Source organism: Electrona antarctica (assembly GCF_951216825.1).
Source record: "Electrona antarctica genome assembly, chromosome: 10".
Lineage (NCBI taxonomy): Eukaryota > Metazoa > Chordata > Actinopteri > Myctophiformes > Myctophidae > Electrona > Electrona antarctica.
In genome coordinates, this window is record NC_136791.1 from 6,390,382 (window position 1) to 6,418,128 (window position 27,747).

The 27,747-nt window shown below is 45.0% G+C and overlaps 1 protein-coding gene across 1 annotated transcript in view; it reads right to left on the minus strand.

Annotated features, from left to right (window-relative positions):
- Window positions 1–27,747, minus strand: part of LOC306931510 (arginyl-tRNA--protein transferase 1-like) — a gene marked incomplete at its 3' end in the record, with an annotated part of 112,118 nt that overhangs the window by 54,934 nt on the left and 29,437 nt on the right. Inside the window, exons 6-8 of the mRNA XM_079512911.1 lie at window positions 23,619–23,830; window positions 10,982–11,110; window positions 8,653–8,781 (exon numbers count right to left, since the gene is read on the minus strand). Of these exons, the coding sequence (XP_079369037.1) occupies window positions 8,653–8,781; window positions 10,982–11,110; window positions 23,619–23,830 (470 nt within the window). The remainder of the gene's footprint in view (window positions 1–8,652; window positions 8,782–10,981; window positions 11,111–23,618; window positions 23,831–27,747) is intronic.

Sequence of the window (27,747 nt, forward strand, 5' to 3'; positions counted from 1 at the left end):
AAGTTCCCGGTTGGAGAGGGGTCTTAAGGCAAGGAAGGTCTCACACTGCTCAATGAAGGCAAGGACATCGGAAGTTTCAGTCGTGGCACCAAACGTAGGAAACTCCAGCCGCACCGGGGGTTTGGAGTAAGACGGAGAGGAGAGTGAATGCGCTCCAGGCTGACTATATGGTATAGGGGGCGCTATGGGGCTGACATCTGTGGAAAGTTCTAGGGGTCTGCTTGCTACAGGTGTACTAGTAGGTCTTGCCCTAGCAAGGTCTTTCTTCCACTTGTCGTCCCTGCGTAACAAACAGTTTACTGTATCCCTTTCCAGTTTCTGCATGTCTGCCCTCATATCTTCTCCTAGTCTGGTGAGAGTAGATTCAATGGACTGCCTTAGGTGGGCCTCCCTGTTCACTGAACTGGCTATGGAAGCTCTAAAATCATTTTCGAGCTTAGCCAATTTTTTTTCCAGAGACTTCACCTCACCTTTAAGTTCCCCATTAACACTCTTCAGAGAAGTCACCTCACCTTTAAGTTCATCATGATCAGCCTTTAGAGAATTCACCTCCCCTTTAAGCTCATTGTAATGAGTCACATCATTCTCATCCCTCCCATCATCATCATCATCATCATCATCATCATCATCATCTTCATCATCGTCATCATCATTTTCATTGTCATTATTTTCATTATCGGTTTCATGTTCAACCTGGGCATCAACCTGCCCTCTTTGATTCTCATCCCCAACATACAAATCACTTAACGAGGTTTCATGAGGGGGACTTCTCCTTGTGGTGAAAGATCCCGAAGTAAAATCTGGGTCCCCCTGAACTACAGGTAGGCTATCAACCATTGGAGTATAGGGAGAATCATGGACAGGAGTAGACACGACGTCACTTGTTTCTACTCCTTCTGGTGTTGCCATTTTGCAAAGCTAAACCAAACCAGCTTATCAAAATCAATTAATCAATCAATCGATCAATCAATCAATCAATCAATTTAAATCAGTCCCCGTATGGGCCACCATTATGTAACGATTAAATAATTAAATTAACTGTTACTCTTTTTTAAAGCACGGGATAGTGACTGATCTCCTTCGACACAATTGATTTATGCTGAATGACAGGAATGGCAATAGACATTAGACAGCAAACACACTCAGTAAGAACACAGCGAAGTAGTGATGAAGTTATGATAGTATTTATCTACTCAAAGGAGAAATAATAATACAGCCAGGTATAAACAACAACCAACTCAGATGAATGAAAACAAGTTGAAACCCTTTGAACCGAATGTCCTCGATTCGCGCCCGCACGCACGCACGCACGCACGTACGTCCGCTAAATAGTTTATTAGATAGGTCTGTAAGAAAAGAGTAATTAAAGTCCGCATCTCGCGCACGCGCCCGCACGCTCCTATTGTTCCTTATCGCTCCGTGAATCCAAACGGCTCCAAACCGTCCCAGAACAAACGAAAAGTGTCAATCAATCAATGTCAATCCAAAAACGTTACTCCAAAAGTTATCCAAAAAGTAAAGGGATCCCCAGCAACGACGTAATCCACAAAGTAATGACTCCCAAGGGAAAAAACAACAATGGATCCTCGCGGGGTATAAAATAAAATATAAACGGTCTCACCCAGTCTTTTCTCTTGTGAAGTACAGCGCGCGGCAGTGTGGCCTTAGCTATTTTCCACCTATAGCGTTCCGAGTAGAGTTAATTATTAAATAAATAATGATCAAACTGGTCTAGGTCTCCTGTGGACTTCCTGGACGGTTTGCCTCTCTCGTTCGTTCCCCCCGCGGGCCGGCCACCAACGCCTACTTTACGTGCGTCAGACAGTCTCGGACCCGTCAATCAAAACAATCCCCTCAAATCATAACATAGGCTTTCAAAACACCCCTTAAACAATAACAAAATAAAACCTATTAGGACATTACCCTTAAAGGATGGCGTTAATTAAGGACCATTATACCATATCTGTGACATACACTTTTAAATGCCATAAATAAAATAAATCCTTCTTTTAACATATGTGGCAGCGCTACAAGCTATTGAAAAATAGCAGATCTACAAGCTCATAGCGCGCCACCGAGTGGCGCGCTACGAGCTTGTAGGTCTGCTATTTTTGAAAAATCAAAGAACGACTGACATAGAAACATAGCTTTTTCAGAAAACCGCCGGGATGTAGAAGACGGGTATACCCGTGATTAGCGACAAAATGTGCTAACGGGAACAATCAGGGCTTTTCGGTGCATTGCACATGTTGGGAGGACGGCCCAGGATCTGAACTATACCGTGAACAACATGCAGGACCGGGTCACGTCAAGAGCAGTGCACGACGTCTCTACGGACACTATTAATGCCATCCAATAGTAGAGGGGGTGTTGATAATAGTCACTACCAGGGGGACGGAGGTCTCGTGTGGTGGCTCGTGTGTGTCTGTCAGAGCAGGCTTTAAGGCCCTACCCCCCAGGGGAAGCTTGAGTTACCAACACCCCCCCCCCCCCCCCTTAGACACTTAACCCAATCCCCCTCCCCTTTCCCCCTCCGCTACAGCGGAACAACCACAACTATTGTCTGCCTCCTGTCTCTCGCTCTTTGTGGCGCAGGGAAAAGAACACGACTGGAATAAATAATACATCTCGCCGTTGAAGTGAAACCTACAATATTATGATTTTAATCAATCCCTGTCGAAAGAATAAACACGAGAGACCGCCATGTGGTATGTGGAGTCCAGAGTGGGTTTCTTTTAATGGTAGAGGTATTGGGGGGGGTGTGTGTGGGGGGGGGGGGGGGGGGGGGGTGAGACTGCGTGGAACCACCACCCCGAGGTCAATGTCGGACAACCTCAATTCACCGTGCGGTCGTACGGAGGGGGGGGGGGGGGGGGAGGGGCTACACTGGGGACAGAACGGAACTGTGCGCAGCTATAGGTGGCTGCACCGACAATTCGTGTGGAGTTCCGTATTTAGTGGGGTTTTTCTGACGGTGAAAAAAAATAAAAGATTCAAGCACAACTTGCGCTGCACCGCAGGCCGGGTTCCACTGATTATAAGTGGCAGCGTTCCGCTGCGGAGCCAATTCCCGTCCACAGTGTAACCCGGCCCTTATACGACGCATCATATCAACACCATGAGAGGCGCCGCGATCCGACCTGGAAAATCCACACGCACGACAAAAAAAAAACCTTCAGTCATCAGCCGAACAGACATCAGAAAGTCTAGTGCAAATGGATGTTTGATCAACAACCTTTTCAGTTTGTCTTTTTAATCCCATCCTGCCCCACTGTCTCTGGAGGGCCCTCCTATCCCAACATACATAAACCAAATCTGAGGCTGTGCGCACGCACGCACGCACGCACGCACGCACGCACGCACGTTGCACGCACGCACGCACGTTGCACGCACGCACGCACGCACGCACGCACGCCCCCTATTAATAGAGGTGGTGTTATGGCACCAGGAAAGAATTTGACACAAACTACCCAATCTGACAAACCTTTATTATTTATTAATTCCCCTCATTTTTACAAGCTGGAGAATTCAGCAATGTGCTGACTGCCGAGGCCTGTTGGCAGCATGGAGGACGAGGCAGGGGGATGAGGGGGGGGGGCTTGTTTTTCCAACCCTGAGGGACAAAAGGCCCTCTCAGGTAAGCGAGAATGTCCAGCACAGCGGTGGAAAGACTACTTATTTTTTTTAGTTAAGTAAACGCATAAATATTGCAGTGCAGAACTACTCCGTTACAAGTATAAGTCCGGAATTCAAAATGCACTCGAGTAGAAAGTACAAAAGTATTGACATCCGAGTGTACTTGAAGTACCCAAAGTAAAAACGTACTCATTACACAGAATGTCAAATTTAATGTATGAACATCTTTTGAAAATGGACGATCTACAAGCTCACAATGCGTCGCGACGCATTTTGTAATAATAATCAAAATCTACAAAAGTAACGAGTAACTAAAGTTGCCGAATAAACATAGTGGAGTAAAAGCACAATATTTGGATCTGAACTGTAGTGGCGTAGAAGTAAAAGTACTGGAAAGACTAAAGTAATTTTGTACTTAACACATGCCAGGGAATTCTTCAAAATAATGGCGTTAGAGTGCCAGTAGATGAGGCAGATTTTACTCTGAAAAGCCCCGCCTTCCATTTCCCCCCCCAAAACCGTGAGGTATATATATAATCTTCCATTACTACTTCACGCTGTCGCATCTAAAGTCTCTCTAGAAGCGTTTAAATTCCAAACGAGATGCTTCCTGAAGTCAAAAATGAAGACCGAACATTGCCCTTTTGGTCAAAACCATGGAGAGCTTTGAGCCTTTTTTTTGTCGGGCCGTAAACAAGGAAGTGAACGGCAGTGCGCATGCGCTAAACACAATGAGATCGCTGAAGGAAAGGATTTTTATAAAATGGTTTGATATCAACAAAAGAGACCTAAAAGACACCTATACATGTCCCAGGCTCCCCGTGGTTTTGATTCTAAAGACGTGCATACACGTCATTAGCATACTTAGTGTTAACCCATTTTGACCTGAGATCAGATTCTAAAAATGTCTTTTACATCCCAACAGTTTTCTGAAAAAGCTATGTTTATGTCAGTGGTTCTTCGATTTTTCAAAAATAGCTAAAGCATAACATGATGCTAACACCAAAAGGGGTTCCCGCCCAAAATGGGTTAAGTAAGTGTACTTAGTTACAGTACTTTCCACCACTGGTCCAGCAGTTCCCGACTAGACCACCCTTCCTTTTTCTCCTGCATCGTCTCCGTCTCCTCCTCCTCCCCAGCTCTCCTGACCTACCGCCCGTCATGGCGGGCTGCATTCTCAGACACCCAACACATCCTCCTCCATTTTACAGCAAACATCATTTTAGCTGTGGTCTGGGTTTTATGGTCAGGCAGTTAAGAAAAAGAAGAAAAATACCCCCCAACTTTAATGCAAGGCAACTTTCTGACTTGAACTGCAAAGTCATGCCCTGACGTCTATATCTGTTCACCTTCTTCTGCTTCCACTGGCCGCCATCGCACTGACGCACTATGCTCCTTGTTCTGACGCACTGTGCTCCTTGTTCTGACGCACTGTGCTCCTTGTTCTGACGCACTGTGCTCCTTGTTCTGACGCACTGTGCTCCTTGTTCTGACGCACTATGCTCCTTGTTCTGACGCACTGTGCTCCTTGTTCTGACGCACTGTGCTCCTTGTTCTGACGCACTATGCTCCTTGTTCTGACGCACTGTGCTCCTTGTTCTGACGCACTGTGCTCCTTGTTCTGACGCACTGTGCTCCTTGTTCTGACGCACTGTGCTCCTTGTTCTGACGCACTGTGCTCCTTGTTCTGACGCACTATGCTCCTTGTTCTGACGCACTGTGCTCCTTGTTCTGACGCACTGTGCTCCTTGTTCTGACGCACTGTGCTCCTTGTTCTGACGCACTGTGCTCCTTGTTCTGACGCACTGTGCTCCTTGTTCTGACGCACTGTGCTCCTTGTTCTGACGCACTGTGCTCCTTGTTCTGACGCACTGTGCTCCTTGTTCTGACGCACTGTGCTCCTTGTTCTGACGCACTATGCTCCTTGTTCTGACGCACTGTGCTCCTTGTTCTGACGCACTGTGCTCCTTGTTCTGACGCACTGTGCTCCTTGTTCTGACGCACTGTGCTCCTTGTTCTGACGCACTGTGCTCCTTGTTCTGACGCACTGTGCTCCTTGTTCTGACGCACTGTGCTCCTTGTTCTGACGCACTGTGCTCCTTGTTCTGACGCACTGTGCTCCTTGTTCTGAAGCACTATGCTCCTTGTTCTGACGCACTGTGCTCCTTGTTCTGACGCACTATGCTCCTTGTTCTGACGCACTGTGCTCCTTGTTCTGACGCACTGTGCTCCTTGTTCTGACGCACTATGCTCCTTGTTCTGACGCACTATGCTCCTTGTTCTGACGCACTGTGCTCCTTGTTCTGACGCACTGTGCTCCTTGTTCTGACGCACTATGCTCCTTGTTCTGACGCACTGTTCTCCTTGTTCTGACGCACTATGCTCCTTGTTCTGACGCACTATGCTCCTTGTTCTGACGCACTGTGCGCCTCGTTCACGCCATCAGCTACTGAAAAAGCAGACGTGTGTGTGTGTGTGTGTGTGTGTGTGTGTGTGTGTGTGTGTGTGTGTGTACAGTATGTATGTATGCATGTGCGCGCGTGAGGCTGCTCAACAGTGACACGTGGTGGTCAACCAATATAAAGAGTATAAAGAATGATAGAGACTGAACTGGCGCGAATATTCATGTCAGTGGAAGTTGCTCAGTGGCGTTTTGAAGCACCCGGAAGGACCGTCTCGGCCCCCAGCTGCACAGGGTTTCCCTCGTCATGAATCCACGGGTCCGCCTGCAGTCCTTCCTCCTACCACTAGGGCCCAGTGCTTCAACGTTGGAGCGCCTCACTGGCCCCTTGGGACGGACCGACAGACACACATAGTTGGTAGTACTCCTGGACCTGGCTAAGATATGTATGTCACTTCATTTAGCGGAGAATATCTCAACTGTTCTTGGCCAATATGACCGCTGCGGACAACTTAGGAACTGTGAAAAATTCTCTATCCGGGGCGAAATACCCAAAAATGACCACGCCCTTTTAAAAATAACCGCCACTTAAAACATGCATCCTAAACCGTTGGAGCTACAGATGTTCTGAGATGCTCAAAATGTTCAGAATACTCATGTTTGAATACTCAATAGACCATATGCACACGGCGGTCATCTTTCCATAAGTTAATGGCAGGGTGGAAACTAGCCACAATTTGACAATGACCGCCCATACACCCAAACAGACAAAGTCCTATCTAATTGTATTAAATTATGTCAAACTCACCAACATTGCAGCTGTACGAAAAGCTTGAATTATCCTCTTTCTATCTGCAAAGTGTTTGTTTCATAAAAAAGACATGTTATGAGCTACTTTAGGTCAAGAAATTCCTTGCAGGTGATTTTTTTCTAAGTGTTGGAGTTTGGAAGCGCTCATTGAATAATCACTCAAGGGCCCTGCAAACCACCTGTTCTGAATTTGCTAATAATGCAGGAGGCAGCAGGATGTTGCGTTACTGAAAGGGAGCGCTTCCAAACTCCAACACTTAGAAAAGAATCACTTGCAAGGAATTTCTTGACATAAAGTAGCTCATAACATGTCTATGGTGGATTTTTGAGTGGTGCAACCACTCCAAGGAACAGCAATGTCTGTGACGTTAACCTATGTTTGTGTGTGACTCATGTGTGACTCATGAGTACCAGTAGGGGCGCTGTTGTGCCAGAAACAGAGAGAGACAGATAGTGCTGCACTGTTGCCTGCTAATGAGAGAGAGAGAGAGAGAGAGAGAGAGAGGGGGGAGGGGAGTTGCACCACTCAGTTCACACGGGTGTGATTTTTATGAAACAAACACTTTGCAGATAGAAAGAGCATCATTCAAGCTTTTTGTACAGCTGCAATGTTGGCGAGTTTGACATAATTTAATTAAATTAGATAGGACTTTGTCTATTTAGATGTATGGGCGGTCATTGGCAAATCGCGGCTAGTTTCTACCCTGCCCTTAACTTGTGGAAAGATGACCGCCGTGTGCATATGGTCCATCGAGTATTCAAACATGAGTATTCTGAACATTTTGAGCATCTCAGGAAATCTGTCGCACAGTTTAGAAGATAGAGCCATGTTTGAAGTAGCTGTCTGGTGTGGTCATTTCCGGGTATTTCGCCCCGGATAGAGAATTTTTCACAGTTCCTAAGTTGTTCGCAGCGGTCATATTAGCCAAGAACAGTTGAGATATTCTCCGCTAAATGAAGTGCATACGGTACATATCTTAGCCAGGTCCTGGAGTATAGTTGGAGCCATAGATCAGGGGTTCTCAACGTTTTTGGCCGGGGACCCCCGAAAATGCTTTGGCAACGTCTCGGGACCCCCGCCCCGCCCCGCCCCCTCCCGACCCCCAATATAAATTGACTGCTACAATAACCTTAAACCATTTTGGGCGGGAACCCCTTTTGGTGTTTTAAGCATTGTTATAATTTAGCTATTTAAAAATAGCAGATCTACAAGCTCATAGCGCGCCACCGAGTGGCGCGCTACGAGCTTGTAGGTCTGCTATTTTTGAAAAATCGTGAAAATAAAATTTAAAAGAAAATCTTTTTTTTTTTTTGAAAATAATTTGGGGACCCCCTAAAATAATTTGGCGACCCCCCCCGAGGGGTCGCGACCCACGGGTTGAGAACCCCTGCCATAGATATTTTAAAAAACAAATAGATGCCTCATTGGCCGCTGCAGTTCGTCGGGAGACATGTGTATGTCGACGGGAGGGCGGGAACAATTCACACTCTGGGGCAGAAGTGCGCCGGAAGTGTGGACGGCACGCTACGCCACTGCTGCCACTCAAGTGACTACTGGCCAATCACAGCGCATCTTTTCCGGGACTTGTCAGACCCGAACGCCCGTTCTGTGACGCACGTGGAAACTTGGCAAGCTTCCGCTCATGCTTCCGCTAGGAATCTGGGGAAAGCTTTGCCCCCTCTGGAGAACACACGCCCCCAGAGGCGTCTACCTTTATATGTCTATGGTTGGAGTGGGGCTTGCTGCAGATCCCCATCCGCAGCAAGCCCCATGGTAGGTGTCATGTATATTAACTGTACAGTACCTCGCTCTCATTACACTCGCCGGGAGAGTCGCCATGTATGGCCATCTGGTAGCTGGCGTACAGCGCCACAGACTGCTCATAGGACTCCGTGAACTGGGGGTCCTCAAAGTCGACCAGCACTAGCCTCACCTTTAGGGGGGAAGGGGGATGGGAGGAAGGAAGGACGGACGGATGGATGGATGGAGGTTGGGGATGAGCAGACGAAAGGACAGTGCTATATGGATAATCACAAACATTAGGTGTGATGTAGTGTAAGATTAAAGGTTTCATGACATTCATTTTCATAAATCTTTTCATTTGCTTTTTTTCTTTTGAACTGTGAACATTCAGTGGATTTTTCTGTGGTCTGGGGCGTTTTCTCTGTGTTCTGGAAGCCTTTTGAGCTGCAATGAAAACAGGCCTCAACAGTGACATTGTTATGTCATATATGGGATTTGTGGACTGTTACCTCACACTCCACAGCCAAATCAGAGCACTTGTTTGAGCCAGAAAACCCCAGACTACAGAAAATCTACTGAATGTTAAATGTTTTTTTAGGGTACAATTGAGAAAATTGAAGCAAATACAAAAACTTTTTTTTTAATGTCACCAGACCTTTAATAGAATAGGAAAGGTAGCGGGGAGGCAGGGGAAGGATGGGAGGTTTGTTCAATAGGAGGGCAAACATGGCGGGGTGAGGGTAAAGGTTTTAAAGAAAGATTTTTAGACAATGTCATACAAGTACTTTGACATCTCTCAGTATTGTACTGGTGCACGTCACGTCTCCCAGTCCACCATCAGTTTGTACCGTTTGGTTTATACACTTTGAACCTCTTCAATGCCTTAATGAGATGGTGGCATTGTGGAGATACCCAGTGGTGTACTCCACTACATCTCAGGTCCAAAATATTGTACTTTTACTCCACTACAATTATTTGAAAACTTTAGTTACTATAGTTACTTTGTAGATTTTGATTATTATTCCAAAAATACAGTAACCACTTCAGCCCTACATACATTTTGGCCATTTGAAAATAGCCGATCTACAAGCTCAATGTGTCGCATCGAGTTTGAGCGCTTGTAGATCCGCTATTTTCAAAATATGTGTATACATTTCAAAACTTGAAATGGCACATTCTGCATAGTGAGTACTTTCTACTTTTGGTACATTTTGATGCCAATACTTTCTTACATTTACTCAAGTACATTTAGAATTCCGGGCTTTTACTTGTAACGGAGTAGTTCTACATTGCAGTATTGATACTTTTACTTAAGTAAAAACCTCAAGTACTTTTTGTCCACCACTGGATACACCTAAAACGGGAGGTACTGGGACTCCGGGAGACTGAGTACAGTAGCGGTGCTTGGCCAGCGATGGAAATGTCCAGGATTCCTTGAAGATGAGGCTAGTGCAGCGCCCGGCGTCCAGCCTTTTTATCACAGTTCAAAGGCCCCTCCGAGAAGGACAAAGGGACTAACAAATATAAATTATAGTGAGGGTGAATAAAGGTGATGAGAGGGTAATATAAAATATATATATATAAATGGAGTAACATGCAACAATAAAGGCTCCGGAGCAAAGACTAGACAACTGGAGTTCTAAAATGCAATGAAATGAAATGAGACTCGAGTTTTTTTTTCCCCCCAAAGAGATTTAGTGTGACAGGCAATGGGATGGTGTGTGGGGGTGGGGGGGGGGGGGGTGGGCACAGAGGGAGTGAATTTGTGCCAGCAGGAGGGCGCGGCCGACTAGCAAACACCACCACCCCCCCCCCTTTAAAAAGAAAAGACCTCAACGGCTCAAGACTAATGACCCTGCCTGCCAACTGGGGCCAACGCAGACACCTGTAGAAACACTGCTTTCACCCACAGCGTATGGGAACGGTTTCAACCACCATTTCCTTTCCTTTTTAAAGCAGTCTTTCTCCCTTTTCTCTCTCTCTCTCTCTCTCTCTCTCTCGCTCTCTCAAAGACACGCAAACACTTGTTTTCTTCCCTCTCTTGAACATTCACATCTTTCCATTTTCAAAGCAATTCATTCACATTGATTCCTCCTCCTACGCAAAGTACATTCAGACTTTTCCTCCCCTTTTACCAAAAATGCATATAAATATGAAGGGAAAATTTTGGAATAATAAAGAATACAGGTAAAAAAAAAAACTGAAATACATATGTTTAAAATATTGTATATAAAAAAGAAATCTGAAAAGAATAAAATAATGAAGACCTGTAGTATGTCCCCCTAGTAGTATCCAAACATTATCCAATCTCTCTTATCTCTGCCTGGGACGGGTACCCCTAGAGCAGGTTGACCTCTGACCCCACCCCCCCCTCACCACCACCCTCTGACCTGGCTCTCGGAGGGCTTGTTTGGAGGGTCCTTGTGAATGTCCATCTGGTAGAGTTTGTACACCTGGTAGGAGGCGTCGAAAGACTCTTTGAACTGTGGACTAGGGGGGCTGGAGCGCACTAGCCTCACCTTCAAATTCAAAAACAGAGGAACGGGGCAAAACAGTGTTGATTTTGACAGCAAAATTTAGATTTTTTTAGTCATAGTCTCTTGAATAGTTTTCGTTTAGTTTCAGTCACATTTTTCATCGTAGCATTTTAGTCGACGAAATCAACGCAGGCTGCATACAGACCCTGCAATGAGGGGGAACGTCATCACAGATCACCAGTGGTGGAAAAAGTACTCAATTGTTTTACTTAAGTAAAAGTACCAATACTGCAATTTAGAACTACTTCGTTACAAGTAAAAGTACGGAATTGAAAATGTACTTGAGTAAAAGTACAAAAGTATCGGCATCAAAATGTACTTAAAGTACTAAAAGTAAAAGTACTCATTGTGTTCAAGTTCAAAATGTGTACAAAATCTATTAAAAATAGCAGATCTACAAGCTCACAATGCGTCGCGTTGCGACGCATTGTGAGCTTGTAGATCTGCTATTTTCAAATGGTCGAAATGTATATGGTTGAAGTGGTTAATGTATGTTTTCTAATCAAAATTTAAATCTCCAAAGTAACTAGTAACTAAAGTTTTCAAATAATTGTAGTGGAGTAAAAGTACAAATTTTGGCTCTGAGATGTAGTGGAGTAGAAGTAAAAGTACTGGAAAATGGAAATACTCAAGTAAAGTACAAATACCTCAAAATTGTACTTAAGTGCAGTACTTAAGTAAAAGTACTTAGTTACTTTCCACCACTGCAAATCACAGGGAGGGACGACGTGAAAACCTGAGAAAGAGTAATGGGGTCTGAGTGGAGACAGACCAAAGCACACCCTCCTCGCCGCGTGGGCTGCCAAATAACACCGTGAACTTGTCTGACTGCTGCATCCATCCAACTTTTAAACACCATCAAAATGGAAAAGCTTTCAGCTTTATTGTTTATGTCTCTCTTTAGATAGCTTAAGCCCAATATATATTATATTTGGTCGTATACTTGGTCGTGCGGCGGTGGTAATATAGCCGATCTACAAGCTCACACCGCATCACGTTGCGATGCATTGTGAGCTTGTAGATCGGCAATGTCTGCAGAGCAACACCGCCGTACGTCAGTCTACTCTAGACCCAAGCTAATGTCAGCTTTACTGAAACGCACCAAATAGCCATGTCTGCATTTATGTTATTAAATATTGCACTCATAGGATGCAGCTTATGAGCTATACCACATTTAATACATGGGCCTTTCTTTCACCAGCAGCAGTTTCTTCACGGCTGTGACTTGAGGGAAGGTGTGTTCTGTCCATCTCCATCCACAGTGACAAGAAGAGTGACAGACAGGCAATTTATGACGAGTATACATTTAACCCCATTTCCAGTGCTTCACCATGTCGGAAGAATAAAGTTTGATTCCTGCTCATTATGACAGCACATCTGAAGCGATTTTTTTAAGGGTTATTCATCCTACTTCTTACTTCATGTAAGTAGCTGTAGAGAGCAAACAGAGTATTTCATCAAAACTCTCATTTGGACCGTGTGATTTTCTCCGTCTTTAGGATGCGTGGGGTGCACGCCACGACATGTACGATGCGTGGGGTGCACGCCACGACATGTACAGACCCCCCATCTCAAAATATGTTATTCCAGGAACCCCCCCAGAAGCAAATATTTTAGTTAAAAATATTCAAAGATTCGCGGCACATTTTCACGACTTTTCAAAAAATAGCAGACCTACAAGCTCTACAAGACCTACAAGAGCTTGTAAATCTGCTATTTTTCAATAGCTAAAGTATAATGTAACGCTTAAAAACACCAAAAGGGGTTCCCGCCCAAAATGAATGGGATGTGTGCCACATGTCTATCACAGGCCATTGTTGGGATTGCAGGGACGATGTTCAGATGCAGGAGCATTTCCTATGCTCTGAAGGGGCCGTGTCCACACCAAGCCGTTTATGCTGGGATATGCATGGGCCACCATTTCCATGACAATGACATTTCAATCCCTTGTTTTTGGAATAAAGAGGCATTGCTTTTTTTCAAATTCAGTGTTTATATGCCTTTTTTGCAGAATGGATTTTTTTAATTTATTTTTTCATATCGGGTCATCGGCCATAACAGCAATTCATTATAGTGGATATCGGCCAGAAATCTCATATCACCCCATCCCTAATGAGAAGTCCATGATTACATAGTTTCAGTTAAAGGGGCATTCCACTCATTTTCAACATTTTACTATATCATTAATGTACCTTAGAGCTGTTGTGTGGAAATAATAAAAAGTTCCCCCATTCCGTGTTTCCTAGAACTAGAGGTCTGAAAAAAATCATTAACATGGTGAAACACATCTTGATGACATCATCAAGATGTGTTTCACCATGTTAATGATTTTTTTCATAATTACAGTTCTAGGAAACACAGAATGGGGGGTACTTTTTTATTATTTCCACACAACAGCTCTAAGGTACATTAATGACATAGTAAAATGTTGAAAATGGGTGGTTTTCCCCTTTAAGCAATTTGTGCGGATAACATGCATCAGGACATCAGAGCACAGCAATGACTTGACGGGCTGCGTGTGTTAATGAATGCTGCGTGTGAGCGCTAGTATGGACACTGGACAGGATATCCCAAAAAGAACACGTTGTAGCCACTGTGTAATGCTGTAACTGGAATAATGCCCAGATCACGCAGATCATTATTTTCGAATGCTCCGAATGGTGTGCGTGCCACTTGTACAGGCCACTGCTGGGATGCAGGGATGATGCCCAGATGCACAGCGGCGTTTTTTTATTTTTAATGCAGGGGTATAAATCAAGCTTTAAAAAGGGGGGAGGATCAGAAGCTAGTCTATAACAGGAAGCCAGAGAGACGTGGAAAGAATAACTTTGCAGAGTGTTGGGTTTGTGTCACACAGATATGAGCAAGAGTTCATCTTCCACATCCTCCCACTCAAAAGTTTTAATTAACCATCTTCTGGTGTTTGGAAAGCTTTTGTTGGCCCAAGAGGAGCCAGCGCCATGAGTTCTGCTCTGGAAGGACAAGGTTGCGGAGGGGAATTGAACCAGGGGGGTTTTGTTTGAATTGGACCTGGGTTAAGAGAGAATCTCGTATGACTTGCTTGGCATCCACGTCCGTTTGTCAAACAAAGATGGCTGGGGCCCCTTTACGTAAAAGATAATACTTGGGTTAGGTAAGGCCTTTTTTTTAAAATTTAGTTCTAAAACTCAAAGGCTGAATTATTTTTGTTCAGCTAACCTAGCTTGGCTAAATCGGGTACAAGTCTCATAACGGCCGTGTGATACTACTACACCCACAGGCTAATACGGCCCCGGCCTCAAGGTGTGATACTACTACACCCACAGGCTAATACGGCCCCGGCCTCAAGGTGTGATACTACTACACCCACAGGCTAATACGGCCCCGGCCTCAAGGTGTGATACTACTACACCCACAGGCTAATACGGCCCCGGCCTCAAGGTGTGATACTACTACACCCACAGGCTAATACGGCCCCGGCCACAAGGTGTGATACTACTACACCCACAGGCTAATACGGCCCCGGCCTCAAGGTGTGATACTACTACACCCACAGGCTAATACGGCCCCGGCCTCAAGGTGTGATACTACTACACCCACAGGCTAATACGGCCCCGGCCTCAAGGTGTGATACTACTACACCCACAGGCTAATACGGCCCCGGCCTCAAGGTTTGTTGAAATAACGTTGCATAATACAGGCGACGCTCCTTGCCTGAGCTTTAATTAAAAAATGAGAGATACTGGCCTGCGAAAGCTTCATATGAGAATCTTACCCAACCCAAAACTTCACATCCTGCTCTCTCTGTAAAAAAGGCAAAGTATAGAATGTTTAGGTCTAAATAAACATGACTATACGGCTATAAAGAGGGAGAGCCAACATAACATGAAAGATGTATGAAGTAATGATGTGAAGAAAGAGGGCAGTGTTGTGGAGGAACCAGTAGATTCCTGGGAAATTGCTTTGGTGTTCAGTTCCACACTTCCCTGAGGTTCCCGAAGGCCACCATGTCCCAAATCACATGGTCACAGTGACCCCTAGTGGTTGCTAACGTGAACTACATCTACATTCCAGGGTCAGGAAGGACACAGATTTACTGTCAATGAATGTGACCACTGTGACCAAAGAAAAAAGTCGTATCAAAGACGGTGGGTGCCAGCAGAAAGTGCAACAGTGACAAGCCCTTCGTAGGACTTCCATAGACAACAGCAGTTGGTTGATTTTGAGAGCACATTTTTATTTTAGTTATAGTCATAGTCTTTTGAATGGTTTTCATTTGGTTTTAGTCACATTTTAGTCACCTGGAATGTTTTAGTGTTGGTCTAGTTTTCGATTAAATCCAGTTGATTTAGTCGACTAAAATGTGTTTTGGCGGGCCTTGATGCACTCGCTGAAAATAGCCCTTGTGAGCTTGTAGATCTGCTATTTTCAGCATGCAACCAAGTGTAAAATGACTTTTCTTTTACTTATACTGGATCGCTTGTCCACTAGTCCCTTCCTAACATTTTAGTCTAGTTTTTATTTGTTGACGAAATTGTCAATATATTTAGTCTTACCCCTTTTAGGCCTGATTTTTCTAAAATAGCAGACCTACAAGCTTGTAGCTTGTAGCTAAAGTATAACATAATGCTTAGTTAAAACACCAAAAGGGGTTCCCGCCCAGAATGGGTTAAGTCATCATAGCTTAGTTTCCACTTAGTTTTACCATTTAGTTTGTCGTCAGTGAAAAAAGGCAGTCGACGAACATTTTTCGTCATAGTATTAGTCGCCGAAAATCAACACTAGACCACAGGTCACTTTATCGTCCATAGTGGTGGGGCCCCTGCAGCCTCACTGACCACAGGTCACTTTATCGTCCATAGTGGTGGGGCCCCTGCAGCCTCACTGACCACAGGTCACTTTATCGTCCATAGTGGTGGGGCCCCTGCAGCCTCACTGACCACAGGTCACTGTATCGTCCATAGTGGTGGGGCCCCTGCAGCCTCACTGACCACAGGTCACTTTATCGTCCATAGTGGTGGGGCCCCTGCAGCCTCACTGACCACAGGTCACTTTATCGTCCATAGTGGTGGGGCCCCTGCAGACTCACTGACCACAGGTCACTTTATCGTCCATAGTGGTGGGGCCCCTGCAGCCTCACTGACCACAGGTCACTGTATCGTCCATAGTGGTGGGGCCCCTGCAGCCTCACTGACCACAGGTCACTTTATCGTCCATAGTGGTGGGGCCCCTGCAGCCTCACTGACCACAGGTCACTGTATCGTCCATAGTGGTGGGGCCCCTGCAGCCTCACTGACCACAGGTCACTTTATCGTCCATAGTGGTGGGGCCCCTGCAGCCTCACTGACCACAGGTCACTGTATCGTCCATAGTGGTGGGGCCCCTGCAGCCTCACTGACCACAGGTCACTTTATCGTCCATAGTGGTGGGGCCCCTGCAGCCTCACTGACCACAGGTCACTTTATCGTCCATAGTGGTGGGGCCCCTGCAGCCTCACTGACCACAGGTCACTGTATCGTCCATAGTGGTGGGGCCCCTGCAGCCTGACTGACCACAGGTCACTTTATCGTCCATAGTGGTGGGGCCCCTGCAGCCTCACTAGACCACAGGTCACTGTATCGTCCATAGTGGTGGGGCCCCTGCAGCCTCACTGACCACAGGTCACTTTATCGTCCATAGTGGTGGGGCCCCTGCAGCCTCACTGACCACAGGTCACTGTATCGTCCATAGTGGTGGGGCCCCTGCAGCCTCACTAGACCACAGGTCACTGTATAGTCCATAGTGGTGGGGCCCCTGCAGCCTCACTGACCACAGGTCACTTTATCGTCCATAGTGGTGGGGCCCCTGCAGCCTCACTGACCACAGGTCACTGTATCGTCCATAGTGGTGGGGCCCCTGCAGCCTCACTGACCACAGGAAAGGAGGCCCCTAATAACCTCGTTCCCTTTATCTCCTTTTCTCTCGGGTCTCTGTTTTCAGCGAGGCCATGTTTATACCACAGGCGGCTCTCCCTCATTAATGTGCTGGGCACATTAGTCATGCAGCTTGACATGTTAAACACTAGAGTTTATGATGGAATCTAGTGCCTAGAGTCGAGTGCTTTTAATTGCTCTGCTGTAAACAGGATTTTAAAAGAAGAGGATGTTTTGTTTTTCGCATTTTTTTTCCAACCTGGGTCCTATTTTCTTAGTTGTGGCCATCATTCTTTTTTTTAAACGCTCCTTTCATCAAACCAGATTAAAACTACATTTAAAAAACGTGCTCATGTAGCATTTCTACATTTCATTAATCTTAACGTGAGCAATAATTAACACCTTGCTTGCCCGGACCAATTTAATCCATTGAATCCATGTGCCCATCATTTATAGCGCCCGGACCACTTTTACCGGCGCACCGGAAGTTGTTGTGAATGTCTGTGTAGCAGCTAACAATAGCCACACCACTCTAGAGTCGATCGACAACAACGGGAGGTAAGAATAAATCTATCGAGATTAGCGACTGGACCGCGGAGCGCCGTCTAACACAGGATCTTTTTTCATAATTAGACGGGATGATTTAGATCGCGAGTTATGAACGTTGTAAGATTTTCGTTTTCGTCCGCTAAACAGGCAGGGAACATTTTCGATGACGTGTCACTATTTGACACGTCATCGGATTGGGAAACAAGCACTCCTAGGCTGTGGAGCGATGCGATCGGTTTTGATATCATTAATCTCCGTCCTATTTATCAATCTCCGGCTTGGGCACTTGACTATGACCTTGAACTTGACGGAGATCTCCGCCCTGGGCCTCTTAATTGTGCAAAAAAAATGTTTCCCACTAAAGATACTTTTGCTTACTCTGCTGCCAAAAGGCATTCGGCCCACACAGAAGTGGATGCTACCTGGAGTCTACCGAGGAGAATAGAGGAGGGTGAATGCATTACATTACAGGGGTGGTGCAACGTTGACGATGGAGAGGGCCACTATATTTCCACACTCACTCCAGAGGGGCCACATTGCATTACTGTCGTAGCAAAAATAGCTTGTAGATCAGCTATTTTTTTGCTATATTTGAATTGAAATCCTGATTTTTTTTTTGTTGCTATTTTTTAATTGGAATCCTGAAAAGAAACTTTTTCAATTAATTTCAAATGCATTTAGTTATAGTTATGTAAACTTTATGAACTAAATACAAATATATTGGACATAAAATAAAAAGCAATAACTAGTAATTAGCTGAAATCAATAATATATCAGTATTCTGGTATTAACCTGTGGGCCGCATTACGTGATGGTGAGGGCCGCATGTGGCCCCACATGTAATGTATGCATTACAACATGATTCTATAGAACAGTGGTTTTCAAATGTTTTTGTATCAAGGCCCATAATGTATTGTATCAAGGCCCATAATGTATTGTATCAAGGCCCATAATGTATTGTATCAAGGCCCATAATGTATTGTATCAAGGCCCATAATGTATTGTATCAAGGCCCATAATGTATTGTATCAAGGCCCATAATGTATTGTATCAAGGCCCATAATGTATTGTATCAAGGCCCATAATGTATTGTATCAAGGCCCATAATGTATTGTATCAAGGGCCCATAATGTATTGTATCAAGGCCCATAATGTATTGTATCAAGGCCCATAATGTATTGTATCAAGGGCCCATAATGTATTGTATCAAGGCCCATAATGTATTGTATCAAGGCCCATAATGTATTGTATCAAGGCCCATAATGTATTGTATCAAGGGCCCATAATGTATTGTATCAAGGCCCATAATGTATTGTATCAAGGCCCATAATGTATTGTATCAAGGCCCATAATGTATTGGGCACTTGAGCCACGGATTTGATGAGATTTAGGCGACTTTTAGACGGCGACGGTCTCCAGATAAAACATTTCATTCAGCTTTAACATGTAGAGTCACACTTACTGAATACACTGTAGTGTGCATGCCATGCCATGCCAGGTCGCTAGGTGGCGGTGACGGACTGCCAGATAGACCAGTCACCCATGTACGTACCACCGTGTTACATCATGGTTAACATTCACCATCGCTAGTCTCCTACATCTGTATTGGTAGGATGAGCGGGGCGAGGGATAGGATGAGCGGGGCGAGGGAGTGCTTTTGATCATTCTAGGAACTCCAGATATCACCTACGGCTCTGCATCAATGTAATAATCACGTGCGTTGTGACTTGGGAGCCACGATGTCACGAGTTTTGCGGATTCATCGTTTTGCCCGTTTACATGGAGACGGGAGCGTACCGCGTTTTAAAAGAAAACTGTTTTCACTTTGTTGCGTTTTCACCTCCTGAAAATGCCGTTCTCGTCTAAAGGCACACCAGCAAACGATACTTTACTTTGCCGTTTTCTATGAACACCGTTCTCGTGTAAAAAAAATCAAGGCATACACAGTCCTGCCTTGATCCCGCCTCTAGCTGCCGCTGATTGGCCAGGCCGTTTGGTGGCCGGAGCATCTAGTCTGCCTGAGAGTTCCCAGATGGGAGCAGGAGGGGGGGAACCCAGTGTACTCTCTGCTGCCCCATCTGGCGGAGTCAGGTTAGGCGTTAGCCTCTCAGACCCCAAACTTTGAATATTTTGTTGTTGTTGGATAAGATTTTGACCACAATTCCATGCATTCCATGAAACCAAATGGACCCGTACAGGTCCATTTGTTTCATGTTTCACTGTAGTTGAAGGAAATTAAAGCATGTGATGCTCAACACTAATGAAGTGGTGCATTTTTGTGTGGCCAGTGAAAAATGTTGAAAAAACACCAGAAACAGAGACTTAATTTTAACAATATTTTGTAAAGAGTAGTTAGTCACTAGCAGTGTTGATTTTGACAGCAAATTTTGATTTTAGTTTTAGTCATAGTCTCTTGAATGGTTTTCATTTTAGTCACCTGGAATGTTTTAGTGTTAGTCTTTTTTTAGTCGACTAAATATCACGTGATTTTAGTCGACTAAATTTTATTTTTGCAAGCCTTGATGCCGTCGTAATGACTGATTTGTACACTTGCTGAAAATAGCCGATCTACAAGCTCTGCTATTTTCAGCACGCAACCAAGTGTAAAATGACAATACTGGATCTCTTGTCCACTAGTCCCTTCCTAACATTTTAGTCTAGTTATTACTTTTTTTGACGAAATTGTTATTATATATTTAGTCTTAGTTATAGTCATCATAGTTTAATTTTCATTTAGTTTCCATTTAGTTATAGTCAGTGAAAAAAAAAAAAAAAAAAAAAAAAAAAGTAGTATTTTTTTTGTATTAGTCGACGAAATCAAAACTCACTAGTCCGATCACTAGTACGATTTGTTAGAGCTGATTCAGTATCGATACTGAAACCAGAAACTCTTATTCAGTATCGATACTGAAGCCAGAGACTCTTATTCAGTATCGATACTGAAGCCAGAGACTCTTATTCAGTATCGATACTGAAGCCAGAAACTCTTATTCAGTATCGATACTGAGGCCAGAGACTCTTATTCAGTATCGATACTGAAGCCAGAGACTCTTATTCAGTATCGATACTGAAGCCAGAGACTCTTATTCAGTATCGATACTGAAGCCAGAGACTCTTATTCAGTATCGATACTGAAGCCAGAGACTCTTATTCAGTATCGATACTGAAGCCAGAGACTCTTATTCAGTATCGATACTGAAGCCAGAGACTCTTATTCAGTATCGATACTGAAGCCAGAGACTCTTATTCAGTATCGATACTGAAGCCAGAGACTCTTATTCAGTATCGATACTGAAGCCAGAGACTCTTATTCAGTATCGATACTGAAGCCAGAGACTCTTATTCAGTATCGATACTGAAGCCAGAGACTCTTATTCAGTATCGATACTGAAGCCAGAGACTCTTATTCAGTATCGATACTGAAGCCAGACTCTTATTCAGTATCGATACTGAAGCCAGAGACTCTTATTCAGTATCGATACTGAAGCCAGAGACTCTTATTCAGTATCGATACTGAGGCCAGAGACTCTTATTCAGTATCGATACTGAAGCCAAAGACTCTTATTCAGTATCGATACTGAGGCCAGAGACTCTTATTCAGTATCGATACTGAAGCCAAAGACTCTTATTCAGTATCGATACTGAAGCCAGAGACTCTTATTCAGTATCGATACTGAAGCCAGAGACTCTTATTCAGTATCGATACTGAAGCCAGAGACTCTTATTCAGTATCGATACTGAAGCCAAAGACTCTTATTCAGTATCGATACTGAAGCCAGAGACTCTTATTCAGTATCGATACTGAGGCCAGAGACTCTTATTCAGTATCGATACTGAGGCCAGACTCTTATTCAGTATCGATACTGAAGCCAGAGACTCTTATTCAGTATCGATACTGAAGCCAGAGACTCTTATTCAGTATCGATACTGAAGCCAGAGACTCTTATTCAGTATCGATACTGAGGCCAGAGACTCTTATTCAGTATCGATACTGAGGCCAGAGACTCTTATTCAGTATCGATACTGAAGCCAGAGACTCTTATTCAGTATCGATACTGAGGCCAGAGACTCTTATTCAGTATCGATACTGAAGCCAGAGACTCTTATTCAGTATCGATACTGAAGCCAGAGACTCTTATTCAGTATCGATACTGAGGCCAGAGACTCTTATTCAGTATCGATACTGAGGCCAGAGACTCTTATTCAGTATCGATACTGAAGCCAGAGACTCTTATTCAGTATCGATACTGAGGCCAGAGACTCTTATTCAGTATCGATACTGAAGCCAGAGACTCTTATTCAGTATCGATACTGAAGCCAGAGACTCTTATTCAGTATCGATACTGAAGCCAGAGACTCTTATTCAGTATCGATACTGAAGCCAGAGACTCTTATTCAGTATCGATACTGAAGCCAGAGACTCTTATTCAGTATCGATACTGAAGCCAGAGACTCTTATTCAGTATCGATACTGAAGCCAGAGACTCTTATTCAGTATCGATACTGAAGCCAGAGACTCTTATTCAGTATCGATACTGAAGCCAGAGACTCTTATTCAGTATCGATACTGAGGCCAGAGACTCTTATTCAGTATCGATACTGAAGCCAGAGACTCTTATTCAGTATCGATACTGAGGCCAGAGACTCTTATTCAGTATCGATACTGAAGCCAGAGACTCTTATTCAGTATCGATACTGAAGCCAGAGACTCTTATTCAGTATCGATACTGAAGCCAGAGACTCTTATTCAGTATCGATACTGAAGCCAGAGACTCTTATTCAGTATCGATACTGAAGCCAGAGACTCTTATTCAGTATCGATACTGAAGCCAGAGACTCTTATTCAGTATCGATACTGAAGCCAGAGACTCTTATTCAGTATCGATACTGAAGCCAGAGACTCTTATTCAGTATCGATACTGAAGCCAGAGACTCTTATTCAGTATCGATACTGAAGCCAGAGACTCTTATTCAGTATCGATACTGAAGCCAGAGACTCAACGATTTAAGTAGATAATTTAGATGTAGCCTCTGTCCGACACGACTCGGCCATTTGTTGTTCAATAACCCATTTTGACCTGAGATTCTAAAAATGTCTTCTACATCCCGACAGTTTTCTGAAAAAGCTATGTTTCTATGTCAGTGGTTCTTCGATTTTTCAAAAATAGCAGACCTACAAGCTCGTAGCGCGCCACTCGGTGGCGCGCTATGAGCTTGTAGATCTGCTATTTTTCAATAGCTAAAGCATAACATAATGCTAACACCAAAAGGGGTTCCCGGCCCAAAATGGGATAAGCATCTAACTGGGTCAAAACAGGCGTCTGTTCAATTACCCTGACTTGCGAAACCGACCTTCAATTACGGAAAAGGATAACCTTGTGTATAGAGCCACTTAGGGGAAATTGAAAAGTAATCACGGGCAAATAAGCTAAATTCAATTGAAACGAGCCGATAGGCGTCTAACGCTGGCTAGTCTCAGGGGAGTAAAGGGACGACGAGAGACAGACACCGTCTGGCTCATCACAGCATCTGGCTCACGTCTCGGGCCCCGACCGAGGATGACGTCACCGTACCAACCTCAGCTCGGCATCTTGTGCCAGGGACCTTTTCTCAAATCCTAAGCCCTTTCCCGCAGCCAAAGGTTCATTTCCTTGTCCTCCAGAGCAAGGCAGAGAGAGAGAGTCGGGGGGCTGTGGTTTTGAATGTGATCAAGTAGTAGTAACTTGACCCAGTGTGTGTGGTTGTGCTTGTCATTTTTGTTGAGTTCATGTTGGGAAGAGGCGGTTTTTCCACTTGGCTCTTGCCTGCCATCCTCTCCCCACACATAAACACATGGTGAAGTCACTGGAACTAGGGAACGGGAGGGGGGGGACGGGCTCTGTGAAATCTGCCCTCAGTGGTGCATGATTACAAACATTATGAAGACAAAGGATCACCCAGAACAAGTTCAAGGATAGCTGGATTAATGTTTATTCCGGTCCAGCCTCCCCTCGCATGCTATGCCACAACGTGCTACAGTACATTCAGACAAAGCCAGACGGTTTGCGTACCTCAAGGCGATGAAGAGGGCTATCGGGCAGACATTCAGCCATGAAATCCTCCAGGAGTTTGGGCTGGCAGGGTGTCGCTGCTGCTGGGTCAGGGGGGGTGACGACGGGGGCGCCGGGGACCCCCGGCCTCGTCTGATGCTTCTGAAGACGACGCTCCTTCCTCAAGTCCTTGGCCTTCCGGCAAGGCGGACGGCCAGGATCCGCTCCGATTCCTGCACACGCAAATAGATAAGAGAGACGGAAAGAAGAAGGGAAGAGCTGAGACAGAATCCAATAAGGATATATTAACTGTTTTATTGCTAAGTACCTCCTCCCCCCCCCCCCCCAGGGAAGTTATCTGCTAAGTATGAACATGTTTGTACCTAAAGCATTAAACCAAGTATGAAACGGTTTAGCCGAAGATCTGCTTTTAACCCATTCAGGCCTGACCTCAAAATTAAAAAAGCAATCTTCTAAATCCTCCAGTTTTCTTAAATAAATATTTTCACGATTTTTCAAAAATAGCAGACCTACAAGCTCGTAGCGCGCCACTCGGTGGCGCGCTATGAGCTTGTAGATCTGCTATTTTTCAATAGCTAAATTATAACAATGTTTAAAACACCAAAAGGGGTTCCCGCCCAAAATGGGTTAACATTGGCCCGGTTGCTAGGCAACGCCTCCGTCAGCCCCAGCACCAGGGTTTTTGCACACGGCCCCCATAGACCTCCAGTCAAAGTAGGACCTTCTATGCCTCGTATCTCTGAAACTACCGAGCGCCGTCCGTGGTTTTGACCATCCATCCGAGGTTCGGATGAGATTGGTGCATTTTCCATCGCATCGCTCTCGACACGTTAACGTTTCTGGCGAAAGGTAAACGGCACATGAGCTAACGCAAACATAAGCCGATCGCTACAATGTCGGCCTCTTAACCCATTTTGACCTGAGATCAGATTCTAAAAATGTCTTCTACATCCTGACAGTTTTCTGAAAAAGCTATGTTTCTATGTCAGTGGTTCTTCGATTTTTCAAAAACAGCAGACCTACAAGCTCGTAGCGCGCCACTCGGTGGCGCGCTATGAGCTTGTAGATCTGCTATTTTTCAATACCTAAAGCATAACATAATGCTAACACCAAAAGGGGTTCCCGCCCCAAAATGAGTTAAGGCGGAAAAGCGGAAATGACCAAATATAGAGAAATAGCCCTGGCAAGGCTTACCTACACTCTGAAGAATGAACAGAGACTAGTCCTACTGTTAGAGTGGAGGGAGGACATTGGTGAGGGAAGTTTCCAACGGCAGTAGAACTCGAAAAATAAGTCAACTTTTTAATCCACTTTCTCTCCAAAGACAACCTCGGGCTATGGCGTTAATATCCAGGCATTTTTCAAGGTGAGAGAACAGAAGGGGGGGAAAAAAGTTTTTAAAGAGGCAACATGAGCAGCTGTAACAAGATGGAGAGAGAGGGGGGGGGTGGAGAAATAACTCAATTACTACCTTATGGAAGAGGAGAACAAGCTTCCCCTCTATGCAGTCTTCAGAATGAGACTTAAACACACAGTAGTGAACAAGACGTGGGTAACTTTAAGCTGTTGCCATTGATGAGTGCCACATTTGGGGGGGGGGAGAATTTTGTGGGTGTGAGGCCGTGTTTCCGTTAGATTTGCCCCGTTGTTTGCTTTAATATAACCCCCCCCCCCCCTCACATAAGGATCTAGTCTCCGTAAAAAACAAACAAAAAAAACAAAGCTCAGTGGAAGTCATTTTCTCTGCTCCGATACTCATTATTTTGCATTACATCATCGCTTAGGAAGCTCTCATAAAACAACATGAGATGTATTCGTTGACTCCCAGTGGCCTGTGTGTGTGTGTGTGTGTGTGTGTGTGTGTGTGTGTGTGTGTGTGTGTGGTTGCAAGTGAAAAGAAGTCAGTGACTTGAGTCAGTCATGATTACATAACATGACTTGAGATCGGAAGTGCAGGTTTTTGCCCAATACACCAGAAGCTGCTACATGATGTCTCTAAATAGTAACGCCGTTCTCAGTCAGTGGCCTTGTGTGGGTAGAGTATCCGCCCTGAGAGTGGGAGGTCGGGTCCAATTCCCGGCCGGGAAACATACCAAAAAAAACTATAAAAAAGGTGCGCAACGCCTGCTTGGTGGCGCTCAACATCAAGGGATACATTGGGGGTTAGTCCCTTGTGATGTACTAACGTCATGCCCAGGAGGGGGGTCTCCCTCAAGCTACAGAAACATTGGCCACATGACTCGGGAACCGCTGATTCAGGAGACGCTACAAAAGAAAGGACAATAAGTAACACACGCACGGGGTGTGTGTGTGTGTGTTCATTTCAATACGTCAATACGTTAATATGCATAAAAAGCTTGGCATTTCCATTCAAACGCCAGAGCAAAGCCATAGAATACAGTATACAGTATTTCTTTCCCAGAAGAATCAAAAAGCAATCTGAAAATACAGTATAATACTGTTGAGCAAGATGAAAACATTTGCACTGCATCTCAGACAGATACATTGAAGGCTGGTGTGTGTGTGTGTGTGTGCTCTCCAGAGAAGCACCAGGCAGTAACCCAATCTCTCTCTGCCTCCCTCTCTCTCTCTCCCTCTCCACCCCATCCCTCCCTCCCTCTCCACCCCATCCCTCCCTCCCTCCCTCCCTCCCTCCCTCCTGGGCCGTTGCCAAGCCCTCCAGTGCTCCGGGCATCCCATGTCAACAGTTTACACGCCCACATCCTGTTTGGAGCAATAAGGAAACGAGAGCCATTTCCTGCTTGTCCCATTGCCAGCCGCCGCCACCGACCCACTCGCTCACCAACTTTCCCCTTTCGCAGACGTCACAGCTAGGAGCAGGACAACCCCCCCCCCCAACACACACACACACACACACACACACACACACACACAAGTGTTCAATGCCAGCATTCAACACACGAGTGTTAAGAGTCTGACGTTTTCTGCCTTGTGGCATTTCTTGTGTTGGCTCTTTGAAATGGTGTGCCCTGCGTAGTAAGTACGCACATCAGAGTAAAGAACTACGTCCTTCACAACAACATACCCCAAGTTCATTACATGAGGCGGAACGGGCGACACGAGGCAGCATGGGTGAATGGAACGACTAAAGACTAAAGAGTTTCACTTTGTGCGCAGACGGGTATCACGTACTGAAAATAGCCTATCTACAAGTGGTCAACAACACCTCACGACACTGGCGTGCGGCGTTGTATCCGTTGTCGCAGTCTTCTGTTCCATTGCAACTTTCTGAAAAGTAAAAGTCTGCGTGTCGCTCATGGAGCAAGATTATGAAAGCTACAATAACCCATTCTAGGCAGGAACCCCTTTTGGCGTTTCAAACATTATGTTATACTTTAGCTATTGAAAAATAGCACCTAAATAGATCTACAAGCGGCACCGAGTGCCGCTTGTAGATCTGCTATTTTTGAAAACTCCTGACATTTTTACTCAAATATGTGCTTTTGGGGAGGTCCCTGGAACAACATATTTTCAGATGGGGGGTCTGCGGCCAATTACATATATTTATGGGGGTCCTTGACATGAAAACGTTTGAGAACCACCGACATAGAAACATGGGTTTTTCCAGAAAACCGTCAGAATTTAGAAGACATTTGTAGAATCGTCCTCAGGTCTAAAATGGGATAAGTCAGTCCGACAAGCGTCTTGAGGAAGAGCATAACCTGCATCTCCCAAAACCACTTCCTCTGTTCGTCTTCCATGGGTGAATGACCGGAGGGAAGACGGGAGAATTCCAAGAGTGGACCGGAAACATTTAAAAAAAACAAAGATTCCACGGAGTGACAGTGTGGTGGATCTGTTATATATTTTGCTCTTGTATTGTGAGGGTAAACACACCAGGAACCAGAACCCAGCTGGGTCTGGACTGTGTTCGCCACACTGTTTGACTCATCCCCAAACACATCAGCTCTTATCACCCATCACGCTGTCCGGGACGGGTCCATCCCGCTCGCTAACTAGGATTCGCACGCACGCACGCGAACCAGATCATTTTTGCGGCGCACAACACACGCACAAGTTATGAAACACGTGCGTGAATTAAACACGTGTGCATAATATTGCCACTAAATGAACTCCACATCTCTCTCACACACACACACACACACAC